The sequence below is a fragment of the Sorex fumeus genome, unplaced genomic scaffold, assembly GCF_029834395.1.
Source record: "Sorex fumeus unplaced genomic scaffold, SorFum_2.1 ptg000013l, whole genome shotgun sequence".
Classification (NCBI taxonomy): domain Eukaryota; kingdom Metazoa; phylum Chordata; class Mammalia; order Eulipotyphla; family Soricidae; genus Sorex; species Sorex fumeus.
In genome coordinates, this window is record NW_026606070.1 from 4,281,920 (window position 1) to 4,293,254 (window position 11,335).

At 49.8% G+C, this 11,335-nt stretch overlaps 1 protein-coding gene across 1 annotated transcript in view; it reads left to right on the top strand.

The window, feature by feature from the left end:
* The window catches only part of WDFY3 (WD repeat and FYVE domain containing 3), a 277,239-nt gene that overhangs the window by 101,423 nt on the left and 164,481 nt on the right, over positions 1 to 11,335 (top strand). Inside the window, exon 4 of the mRNA XM_056111481.1 lies at positions 557 to 767. Coding sequence (XP_055967456.1) covers positions 588 to 767 — 180 coding nt within the window. The 5' untranslated portion in view covers positions 557 to 587. The remainder of the gene's footprint in view (positions 1 to 556; positions 768 to 11,335) is intronic.

The window sequence follows — 11,335 nt, forward strand, 5'->3', positions numbered from 1 at the left end:
GTGGTGCTGGGGGACCCTATGGGATGCCGGGGATTGAACCTGGGTCAGCCACGCGCAAGGCAAACGCCCTACCTGCTGTACATCGCTCCAGCCCTAGAACACTTATTTCTTACCCATTTAATATTATGCTTTTTTTAATTTTGCTTTTTTTGGGTCACACCTGGCAATGCACAGGGGTTACCCCTGGCTTTGCACTCAGGAAATACTCCTGGCAGTGCTCAGGGGACCATATGGGATGCTGGGCATCGAACCTGGGTCAGCCGCATGCAAGGAAAAGGCCCTACCTGCTGTACTATTGCTCCAGCCCCAATATTATACATTTTTTTGATACAAAGTGTAGCAAAGCCACTGTGTAGGAACATTGCTTGCCCTGATTGAAATTTGTCACTGGCTGTTTATCAAAAGTCACTCTGCTCTCTACCTTCTCTGCCTGAAAAAGAAGCAAGCATCCTGAGACAGAGTTTCCTACTTCTCAGACTGTCCTCGAGCTCTGTCAGCCTGCCTTGGCCAGGCTGACGACGGCCTTCTGAGCGTTCCTCTCTGCCTCTCCCCACAGGATTCCAAGTGTCCCTCACCCAGCCGCCAAGATGAACATGGTGAAGCGGATCATGGGGCGCCCGCGGCAGGAGGAGTGCAGCCCGCAGGACAACGCCTTGGGCCTCATGCACCTGCGCCGGCTCTTCACCGAGCTGTGCCACCCGCCTCGCCACATGACGCAGAAGGAGCAGGAGGAGAAGTTGTACATGATGCTGCCGGTGTTCAACAGGGTAAGGCGGGCAGCGGACCCGAGGGGGCGGGAGTACGCGGTTGCCATCGCATGGGTTCGTGGTTCCCTTGCATGGCATCAGAAGGGAATTCTGCTTGGTACAGGAGCTGCTCAGAAACGAAGCCCTCTTCGTCCCAGCACACGGGAGAGGAAGGGAGACTGTGTTGTCAGGGGTTCTGTTGGGCTGACTTTGCTTAGACGCAGTTCCTGCTTGGGGCCAGGAGCCAGCGGAAGGGCTGTTTCACCCTCAGGAGTGGTGCTGAGTCCTGCAGGATGTGGCCCCAAACAAAAAAACAAACAAAATCGGGCAATCTGGGAACTTCCCTGCCTTCCTCTCCCTACGGAAAGTCTTTACTGGGGTGGGGGGGGGGGGGGGAGGAAATCAGTGTTCAGGGTTTATTAGCCAATGACCCGGCATAAGCCTCTTGGTATGCCACCATTATTTTCCTACTTACACAACTTGTTTTCCCCAGATTTCATAACATGGCCGTAGCTATCAGCTTGTCCTTTCTCGCATCTTGCTCTGTCCCTGGCTTTTCCTTCCCCAGGCTTTCTCTGCCTCTCCTCCTTTTCTTTTCCTTCTTTGTCTTTTTCAGTTTATTCTGGGTCACACCTGGCAGTGCTCAGGGCTTGCTCCTGGCTCTGCACTCAGGGGCCATTTCTGTCTCTCTCAGGCGACCATATGGGGTGCTGGGATAGACCCGGCCACATGCTGGCCACATGCACGGCCCGTGCCCTCCCCAGTGGACTGTGGTGCCTCCCCCGCCCGCTGCCCCCTGCCTTTTTTCTCCTCTTCCCTCCTGTGATTCAGTTTCGAGCTGTCCCTTCTTCTTTCCCGTTTTCTCTGTGTCTTTGCCTTCGTCTCTGTCTCCTATGCCTTCGCCATTCTCCGTGTCGTTTCTCTACTGCCTGCCCAGTCCCCTTCTTTCCTCTGGTCTGTGCCTCCTCCCTCTGCCTGTACCTTTCCGCTCCGACCCCTCCCCTCTCTGACTTCTCTCCCTGCTCACAGCATGTGTTCAGGACTCTTGTCAGTCTTTCTGTTGGAAACTGTTGGGCTCTTATTTTTCTCATTTTGAGGTTTTCATGCTGAGGTTTTATGAGGAATCTCCCTCTCTGTGGAGCCCCCTCAGGATGCCTCGGTGGACTGAGTGCACGCTTTGTGGGTGGACCGTACTGTGCTGCCTGACACCCCCAGTGGCCTGAGCATTAGCGGGGGTGACCCTCAGCACAGCGAGGTGTAACCCCCAAGAGCGCTGTCGGGTGTGGCCCCGAAAGAAACCTCCAGAGCTCATCTGAAGCAGTTTGACACTTCCTACATGTGTGTTCTCCCACCGCGTGCCCACAAAGTACCACGGGCCCCAGGACAGTCCATCGCACCCCGTCTTTTCCTTTGAGAGCTTCCCCTTTACCCTTTTGGAAAGTGTAGTTTGTAGACAGAATCCAGTGTTTGTTTTGGAGTGGCCGTTGCCTTCCTTACTCGCTTGAGGTCAGCACACAAGAGTAAAATCAGCAAACACTTGCCTCTCTCCTGATTTACTTCACTTAGCTTCTCACACACTCGTGCGCACGCGCGCACACACACACACACACATGAATACACACACACGCATCCACACACAGAGCTCAGTCCATCAGATTGGTCACAGACAACAAGCTTTAATCCTCTGTTTAGTGAAATAGTATTTAATTCATTGTGTGTCCATCCACTGCCTCTTCATTTATTTGCCTGTCTTGGGGTCTCTCTTCATTCCTTTGCCTGTCTCGGGGTCTCTCTTCATTGCCACAGTTCATCGATCACAGATGGAGCCGTGGTGAGTTTAGGAAGACTGCGTCCCTGTGGCTTACTGGAGTCTTTCTGTTTGAGTTTGGGGTACATACCCGGCAACTCACTCCGAGATTCGCTGCAGTTCTCCGTGAGAGCTGTGGGTCGCCCTGCAGTTCCATGGGACCCTGCGGGGCTGGGCTTGAGCCACGGCCCTGCATGAGCAGCCTGCCGTCGGCCCTGGGAGCTATCTTCCTGGCCCCAGGTGGCTGGTTCTGTTCCTTACCCAGCGCAGACTGCAGTTGATTCAGCATGTGGTAGTTATAGCTTTACTCATTTGGGAAGCCTCCATGTTGCTTTCTACAGGGCTTGAGCTAGATTATATTCCCACCGGCTTCCTTCCAAGACCCAATATTTATTCTTTCTAGTCTTTTTATAATAAGCCGTTTTTCACTGCAACTCTCATTGTAGTTTTGTTTTGCATTTTCCTTGGTAAGTAATGAAGATTTTTCTCTCTTGACCAACTGCCGTCTCCTTCCCTCCCCTCCCCGCATCTCCCCTCTTCTCCCCCACTCTTCCCCTCTCCTCCCTCCCTTCCTCTCCCCTCCCTTTCTTTCCCCTCCCTTTCTCCCTCCCTCCCTCCCTCTCTCCCTCTCTCCCTCTCTCCCTCCCTCTCTCCCTTTCTCCCTCCTTTCCTTTCCTCTTCCTCCTTAACTTCCCTCCCTCCCTCCCTCTCTCCCTCCCTCCCTTCCTTCCTTCCTTCCTTCCTGGTTTACTCCTGTCTCTTGTTCAGGGGTTACATTTTATGGTTCTCCAGGGACCCTATGCAGTGCCATGGTTAAACATGACTTGGCTGCATGCAAGATAGGCACCTTACAGACTTTTCCAGCCCTGGCATGTTTCTTTTTCAGTGAAGTGTTTGTTCAGCCTCCTACTAATTTTGTTTCGTTTCGGGAACACACCTGGCTGTTCTCAGGGGTTCCTCCTGGCTCAGGGAATCACTCCTGGCAGGCCAGGGGGACCATACGGGACGACAGAAATCAAATCTGGGTCCACTACGTGCAAAGCAATCACCTTCCCCATTGTATTATCTCTCGAGCCTCATCTTCTACCTATTTTTAAAATGGGATGTGTCTTCTTGTTGAGATTGATGAGTTCTTTACATAATTTGGATATTAGCCCTTTGTCAGATGTATGATGTGAAAATGTTTTTTTCCTTTCAGTACGCTGTATTTGTTTTAATGATTTTTATTTTTTTTACTGTGAAAAACTTGATAGTTTAGTGTAATCCCAATTTGTTTGCCTTAGCTTTTGCTTCCCGTGCCATTGTGGTTGAGTCCCTAAAGACATCACTAAAGCAGTTGCAATGCATTGCCTGTATTTTCTTCGAAACTTGACGATTTCACATTAACTTTTGTGCACGACATGAGATAATGGCCCAGTTTCGTGTTTTTTTCATGAAGCTGCCCTGTTTTCTCAAGACCATTTATTGAGGAAACAACTTTTCTAGTTTATGCTCTTAGTCAAATTTTTTTGTGTTTTCTCTTTGAAAATACTAGTTTTGTTCATATCTTGTGAATAACTACAGGTACTTTACTAACGAGACACTAACTTTTCTAGAATGACTTTTTCTGTGTCTTGCATTATTCTTTGCTCCAATAAAACTTCTTCTTCCCTATTAAATCATTTTCTAGTGTCTGATGGTAACTGTCTATACCTTGATACTTAAAACTGAAGAATGCTGATTGAAGTGACATGTGCTGGGGTGAATCTTCCAGTGTCTAACTGGCCTCTTCTGGGGAGGTCCCTCAGGCCTCTAACCGCCACTTTGTAGAGCAAGATGGCTGGGCCCCATGCACTCACCACCTCTCACTTCATGTGCTCACTTCCTCTCAGGTTTTCTCTCAGATGTTCTCTTCGGTTCCTTCTATCCAAAGATTAGAGGTCCAGGGTAGAGAAGAGAAGCCTTCGCTTTTCTGGACTGTAAAAGAAGTAGAATATCTGTTTTTGGATAGTCAGAAGATTAATAAGATAATGTACATAAAGCACTTAGCAAGTGTTTGTCTTCAGGAACCTGCATTTATTATTGTTTTTCCTGCAAAGGCAGTAAAGAAAAAGTAAAGGCTCTCCGCTGTTTCTGCTTAAATAGGGTCTCCCTTTCTATATTTCTGGAGGACACCAAGTGCTAGTTTGACAGTATTGGCAAGAAGGAGACCCTCCAAGTTCTGTGATTATTTGTTTGCGTGGTCCTTCCTTTGTTCTGCCACTGTGCATTCTTATTTGGTGAGTTTGCATCTGGGAGATACACTTTGTGTTACACACTGTGCCATGCCCTGGAGTTTCTGAGATAAGATAGAGTCTAATCCTGTGAAGCCAGAGTATGAAGACATGAAGAGACACATCTGTTGGAGAGGAGATTAGAGCATAAAGGGAGAGAATCAAGCGAATGTTGTGTTAGAGGCACTGGTGTGCGTCCCTGAGCAGAGAGATGCTTAGAATCCTTGGGGTGGGGGCAGGGAGCGGAGAGGCAGTACAGTGGGTAAGGCACCTGCCTTATATGTGCCTCACTGGGCCTTGACTGCTGGCACCTCATCTGGTCCCCTGTGCACTGTCACGGGTGACCCTATTTCAGGGGGCCACAAGGAGTAAGTCCTGAGCACAGCCGGGTATGGTCCAAAACAGAAGAAGCAAACAGGAGAAATAGATCATTGGCCAGGGGATGAGAGAGCTACTTCCTGACTCAATAGAATTAACGAGAAGAGAGAGTGAACTTATAGGCTAAGTGCATGCTTTGTTTGTCTTCGGGGGCCTGGTGTGGACCCCAGCACGGCCAGGATGGGGGTCTAGAGTAGCCCCTCAAGCACCTCTGGGTGTACCCGACACCGCCCCCCCCCCAAAAAAAAATTCAGTGATCCTCCTAGAGCGAGACCCCATGGTGGGATTACCGATGACAGTGAGAGTGGAGGTTCTGGGGGAGCCTGGCCCAGGGACCGAGCGGCTGAAGAGCAGGCTCAGCTCTGAGCATCTGTGCCACGGAAGGAAGGACAAAGTGCCCTGCGTGCCTGTGGGCCCCAGACACCAGCCTCTGTGCCACCTCCACTCAACCTGAAACTGCCCAGCTGCCACCTAGAGCGCGGCGTCTGGATTTGCCCCCGGTGGTCGGCTGAGGCCTCGCCCTGCCCAGCATGCTGGACTGACCACTGTTTAGCCGCTGCAGCTGACCCAGCCCTGCCCAGCTAGCAGCTGTTGCTCGAGTGCCAGCCGAGTGCCTCCCACAGAGTGTTTGCCGAGCAAGACAAAGGCGGCGAAATCCAGCGGGGAAGGACTGGCGCCGCGTAATCCAGGTTACACGTTCCCGCATGGACCTTTGCAAACACAGGCCACTGGCTGGGTGCCCAGCGGTGGGGATAGAGAATCCCAAACTGGGACTAGAGCAATAGCACAGCAGGGAGGGCGTTTGCCTTGCACGCGGTCGACCCGGCTTCCATTCCCAGCATCCCATAGGGGCTCCCAAGTACCACCAGGAGTAATTCCTTAGTGCAGAGCCAGGAGTAACCCCTGTGCATTGCCCACTCAAAAATTAAAAAACAAACAAACAAACAAACAAACAAAAAGGAATCCCAAACTGCCCCGAGGCCCTCCCTCGTAGGTGCTCAGGTACTGTGATGATCTGGAACTTAGTCCCCCGGGGCGCATGTGACCAATTCCATCCTCACTGTGCTTCGTGGCTGCCCGGCCCTGGCGTTGGAGCTGTTACTGGGTGTGAGCATGGATTCCTCAGCCTGCCTTTAGGCCCACACAGCCCCTGGGATTTGGTCCATGTACCACGGGCCAGATTTTGAAATATCTAGTCCTATCTGTTTCCTATTGACTGTACTGGAAAGGACAGCCCTGAGGGAGGGGTGGGCAGCCGGGAAGGCAGCAGAGGGCTCCCCTCCAGCGATAGTGAGAAGTGACTGGTTCTGTGGGTGAGTGGCAAAGCACGTGCCCCGCATGCTGGAAACCTGGGTTCGATCCCTGGCATCAGAAGAATGGGGGGAAAACAAAAAGAAAAGACGAAGGGAACAATGGAACTGTACTGTTGATATCTGAAACCTTGCTTGGTGTATACTAAATGGCGAATAAGGCATAGTGCTGTCAGGTACGGGCCCTGTCTCCAGCACATCTTGGGGCCACACCCATCAGTGCCCTGGGGTCTCGGGGCACTGTCCGTGGTGCTTGGGGGGAGCACGGACTCTGGAGGTAGAACCTGAGGCCCCCGCATGCAACACATGCACCCCAGCACTCTGAGTGTCCCCTGCCACAGAATCCCTTTAGAAATCTGTGCAGCCGTGTTTGCCTTGCAGAGACCAGGCTGGACTGTGGTTTGTGAGTGCTCCCTTCTGGACACGGCTCCTTCTGGGCCCTTCAGTGGCCTCCTGTGATCTTTGCCTCTCCCACCTCCATGGTGCTTCTCATGCACACAGAACGACACGGGGCTGGACGAGAAGAGCAAAGCCGCACTTCCTCGGCACTCCTCAAAGCTCTTAACCTTTGGGCCCCCGGGGACAGAGCGGACAGAGAAAGTACCTGGCTCACACGGACCCCAAGGTCCACAGCACCTTAGTGGCCTGCAGACGAGCCACCGGTTTCATCAGCTCGATCCCGTTACTATCCTTCACAGTCACTCTCTGTGTGCAGTGCCAGGAGGGACCTGGGCCGAGCACTGTCCAGGCAAGGTTCCCCGCTGAGCACAGCCAAGCCCAGGGACCTCATCTTGCTGTTTCATTAGTTTAGGAAACAGGAAACAGCGTTGTGATGCCGCTGACCAAGCCGTGGGGCGTGCTCCAGGCTCAGCACTGCCTGACCCTGAGCACTGAGCTAGGAGTAGCTTCCAACCCTCCTGGGTGTGACCCCCACACACAAAAGAAACAAAATGCAGGATTGTAGGGAAATTTTTTTTAAATTGATTCCTCTACCCCTCTCAGAAAGCCCGGCAAGCTACCGAGAGTATCGCGCCTGCATGGCAAAGCCTGGCAAACTCCCCGTAGCGTATTCATTATGCCAAACACAGTAACAAGTCAAGGCTCACAATGGAGATGTTACTGGGCCCGCTTGAGCAAATTGATGAACAACGGGAGGACAGTGGCAGACAGTGACAGTAGGGAAAAACTTGTAAATCTTCTTTATCATCACCAGATTTTTATTGAATTGCCGAATAGCTGTGGAATAAAGGCGGTTCCTCTCTGAAATGCCTTTAGAGCATCAGACGTGCACGCGGGCTCTCCCGAGTAAACAGGAAACATTGGGGGTGCACTTCCTTCAGGACCCTGCTGGGACCCCAAGGGGCAGGCCACGGTGGGGGGGCTTCTCCCCAGCTGTACCCCATCATGGAGAGGGGGAGGCTCGTGCTCAAGCTGGGGCAGGTGGAGTGCTCTCCTGGCCTCCTAGTTTTTATTTTTCGTGTCTTCATGGGTTTTTGTCGTTCAGGGCACCACAGCCAGGCCCTGACCCATGCAGGAGAAGTGCCCACCACTGAGCTCCATCCCTGGCCCCTTGGCTTTTATCTTTGAATTGACTTATTTTCACTGTGTCTCCTGCCCCACCATGTAAACACAGTGAGCTTGGAGTGGTGAATTCAGTCAAGACTTGGGTTTTTGTGTGTTTGTTTGTTTGTTTGTTTGTTTGTTTGTTTTTCTGGGACCACGTCAGGCAGTGCTCTGGGTGACTCCTGGCTCTGGACTCAGGAATGAGCTGGCAGTGTCAGGAGCATATGGGATGCCAGAGATCCAACCCACTTGGCAGTGTGCGAGACAAATGCTCTACCTGCTGTATTATCATAGTGGTCCCTCTCAAGATTCGTCTTTAGGAAACATTTTCTTGTGGAAATAAAGCATATCAGGATCTATGTGGAGTGAGTTGCCTTTTTAACAGTGTAGCAGTGTAGCACTGTCCTCCCGTTGTTCATCGATTTGCTCGAGCAGGCCCAGTAACATCTCCATTGTGAGACTTGTTGTTACTGTGTTTGGCATCTCGAATAATGCCATGGGTAGCTTGCCAGGCTTTGCTGTGTAGGCGAGATACTCTCTGTAGCTTCCCGGGCTCTCCGAGAGGAGCCGAGGAATCTTAACTTGGGTCAGCCAGGGAGGCCGCGTGCAAGGCGAACGCCCTACCACTGTGCTATCGGTCCAGCCCTTTAACAGTGTAACAGTTCATTATTCACCCAAATTGAAGTTTGCCTTAAATAATCATATCCTTACACTGTTTAATAAATGAGTCGCTTATCTTATAAAGTTATCTTAATAATGCTTAGGTCTGGACTAATTTGTAGTAATTCTCAGCAGCCAGATACATACTCATGTGTTCTGATAATAAAAATATTTACTTAAATCTCAATTAGTTTGACCAAAGGCCTAATAATTATCTGAGCAAAATATAGACTTGTTTTATAAACACCATCTTTTAATTCTTAGACCATTTTAACAGGGACAGTTCAGCAGTTCAAATATGTGTCACTGTGAGGCAGCCCAAGTTCTTTTATTTGGAAATAAAACCCTGAGCACTGTGGGGGCACGCCCAACAGTGCTCAGGGTTTATCCATGACTATACTCAGGGGTCACTTCTGGCAGTTTTGAGGGACCTTATTTGCTGCCAGGGATCAAGGTGGGCTGCATGCATGGCAAGCCCCCCTACCCACTGAACTGTTGCCTCTGGGCCGTGGTCTTTTTCTCTCTTTCTTCCTCCCTCCCTCCCTCCCTCCTTTCCTCCCTCCCTCCCTTCCTCCCACTTTCTCCCTCCTTCCTCCCTCCTTCCTCCCTTCCTCCCTCCCTTCCTCCCTCCCTCCCTCCTTCCCTCCCTCCCTCCCTCCCTCCCTCCCTCCCTCCCTCCCTCCCTCCCTTCTTTCTTTCTTTCTTTCTTTCTTTCTTTCTTTCTTTCCCCTCCCTCCCTTGCTTCCTTTCTTTCTTTTTTCCCTTTTTTTCCTTCCTCCCCCCTCCCTCCCCTCCCTCCCTCCCTCCCTCACTTCTTCCCTCCTTTCTTTCTTTCTTTCTTTCTTTCTTTCTTTCTTTCTTTCTTTCTTTCTTTCTTTCTTTCCCCTCCCTCCCTTGCTTCCTTTCTCTTTCTTTTTTTTTCTTTTCTTCTTTCCTCCCTCCCTCCCTCCCTCCCTTCCTTCCTGGGAGCAGTTTTGGGCCACACCTGGTGGTGCTCAGGGCTTCCTCCTGGCTCTGCACTCAGGAACTGCTCCTTGCAGACTTGGCAGACCATATGTGTTGCTGATCATTGAACACGGGTCAGCCGTGTGCAAGGCAAGCACCTGCTGGATTATAATTCCTAGACCAGGACTTCAATGTCTAGTATGTAATTTGTTGTAGAATATTGGTCTTACTAATAAGCGATTCAATTTAATTGCAAGATATATAACTCACTCTCAGCAGATAAAACATTTGTGTGTGTGTGTGTTTTTTGTTGTTGTTGTTGTTTTCGGGCCACACTCAGCAATGCTGGGTTACTCCTGGCTCTGCACTCAGGAATCACCCCTGGTTGTACTCCGGGTCTATATGGGATGCTGGGGATCGAACCCCCGTCAGCTGTGTGCAGGGCAGGTGCCCTTCCTGCTGTACCATCGCTCCTGCCCCACAGGAACAAAATTGTTGAATAGTTGTTGAGAAGTACAGTTACTTTTTGTTGTTTGTTTTTTAAATACCGTGCAAAACTTGTGTCCCGTTACCTTTGTGATCAGAAAGGTATCAATACAACAGTGTGTCATATGCAACTGATTTATTAAGTCCTTTGAGCTCCACTTAAAGAGCACGACAAGGAACATAGTAGCCGCTGTGGCTGTTGGATTCTTTGACCAGACAGTTGTATAGCATGAAGTCTAGAGCTACTTCCTAAAATACATGCTTGTGCCCAAGAGCATTCTGAGCCCTGCACTCCATTTGCTTCTTTTTGTGTTGGAGTCAAAATTCGCGATGTAAGAATGAGATAGATATCTTTTCGGTATTAGATTTTATTTAGTCTTTTTCCTTAGTAAATCCCCCTAATATTTGTTCTTTTGTTTTCTTATTTTTTCCTGTTGTGCTTCTGGTTGATGTTCATTGCTTGTTTGCCCTTCATAGTCCTTAGACGTCTCTAAAATTCAGTTGTGGGGGCAGACAGTATATAAATGAACAGCCACACTTAGTCAACAGCCCTATAAAGGCCAGGGTGCCAGTTTGGTCATGAATGCAAAAATAAGTATGATGTGTTTCTTTCCTTTGTAATGACATTTGAGCAGATAATAAGAATATAAAAATATGTGTGATTAGCGCTATGATTACTATAATTATTATACATAACTATAATTAGTTATTTTAATAGTTTTAGAAGGTACATTTTTTCTTCTAGCTATAAAGAGCTTTGTTGTTGTGTTTCTTTGTTTTGGGCCTATACCCTGCTATACTCAGAGCTTATTCCTGGCTCTGTACTCAGGGATCACTCTTGGCAGTGTTCAGGGGGCCAATATGTGGTGCTGGGAATTGAACCCGGGTCAGTCATGTGCAAGGCAATACCCTGCCTGCAGTACTCTTATTCCAGCCCGCGGGTTTTTTAAAAACAGTAGTTGAAGATGACTTCACTTCTATAATCTATTACTACCTCTTCCTTCTCCTCCTCCTCGTCTTTCTCCTCCTCCTCTTCCCCTTTCTCCTCCTCCTACTCCTCTTCTTCTTCTTCTTCTTCTTCTTCTTCTTCTTCTTCTTCTTCTTCTTCTTCTTCTTCTTCTTCTTCTTCTTCTTCTTCTTCTTCCTTCTCCTCTTCCTCCTCTTCCTCCTCCTCCTTCTCCTCTTCTT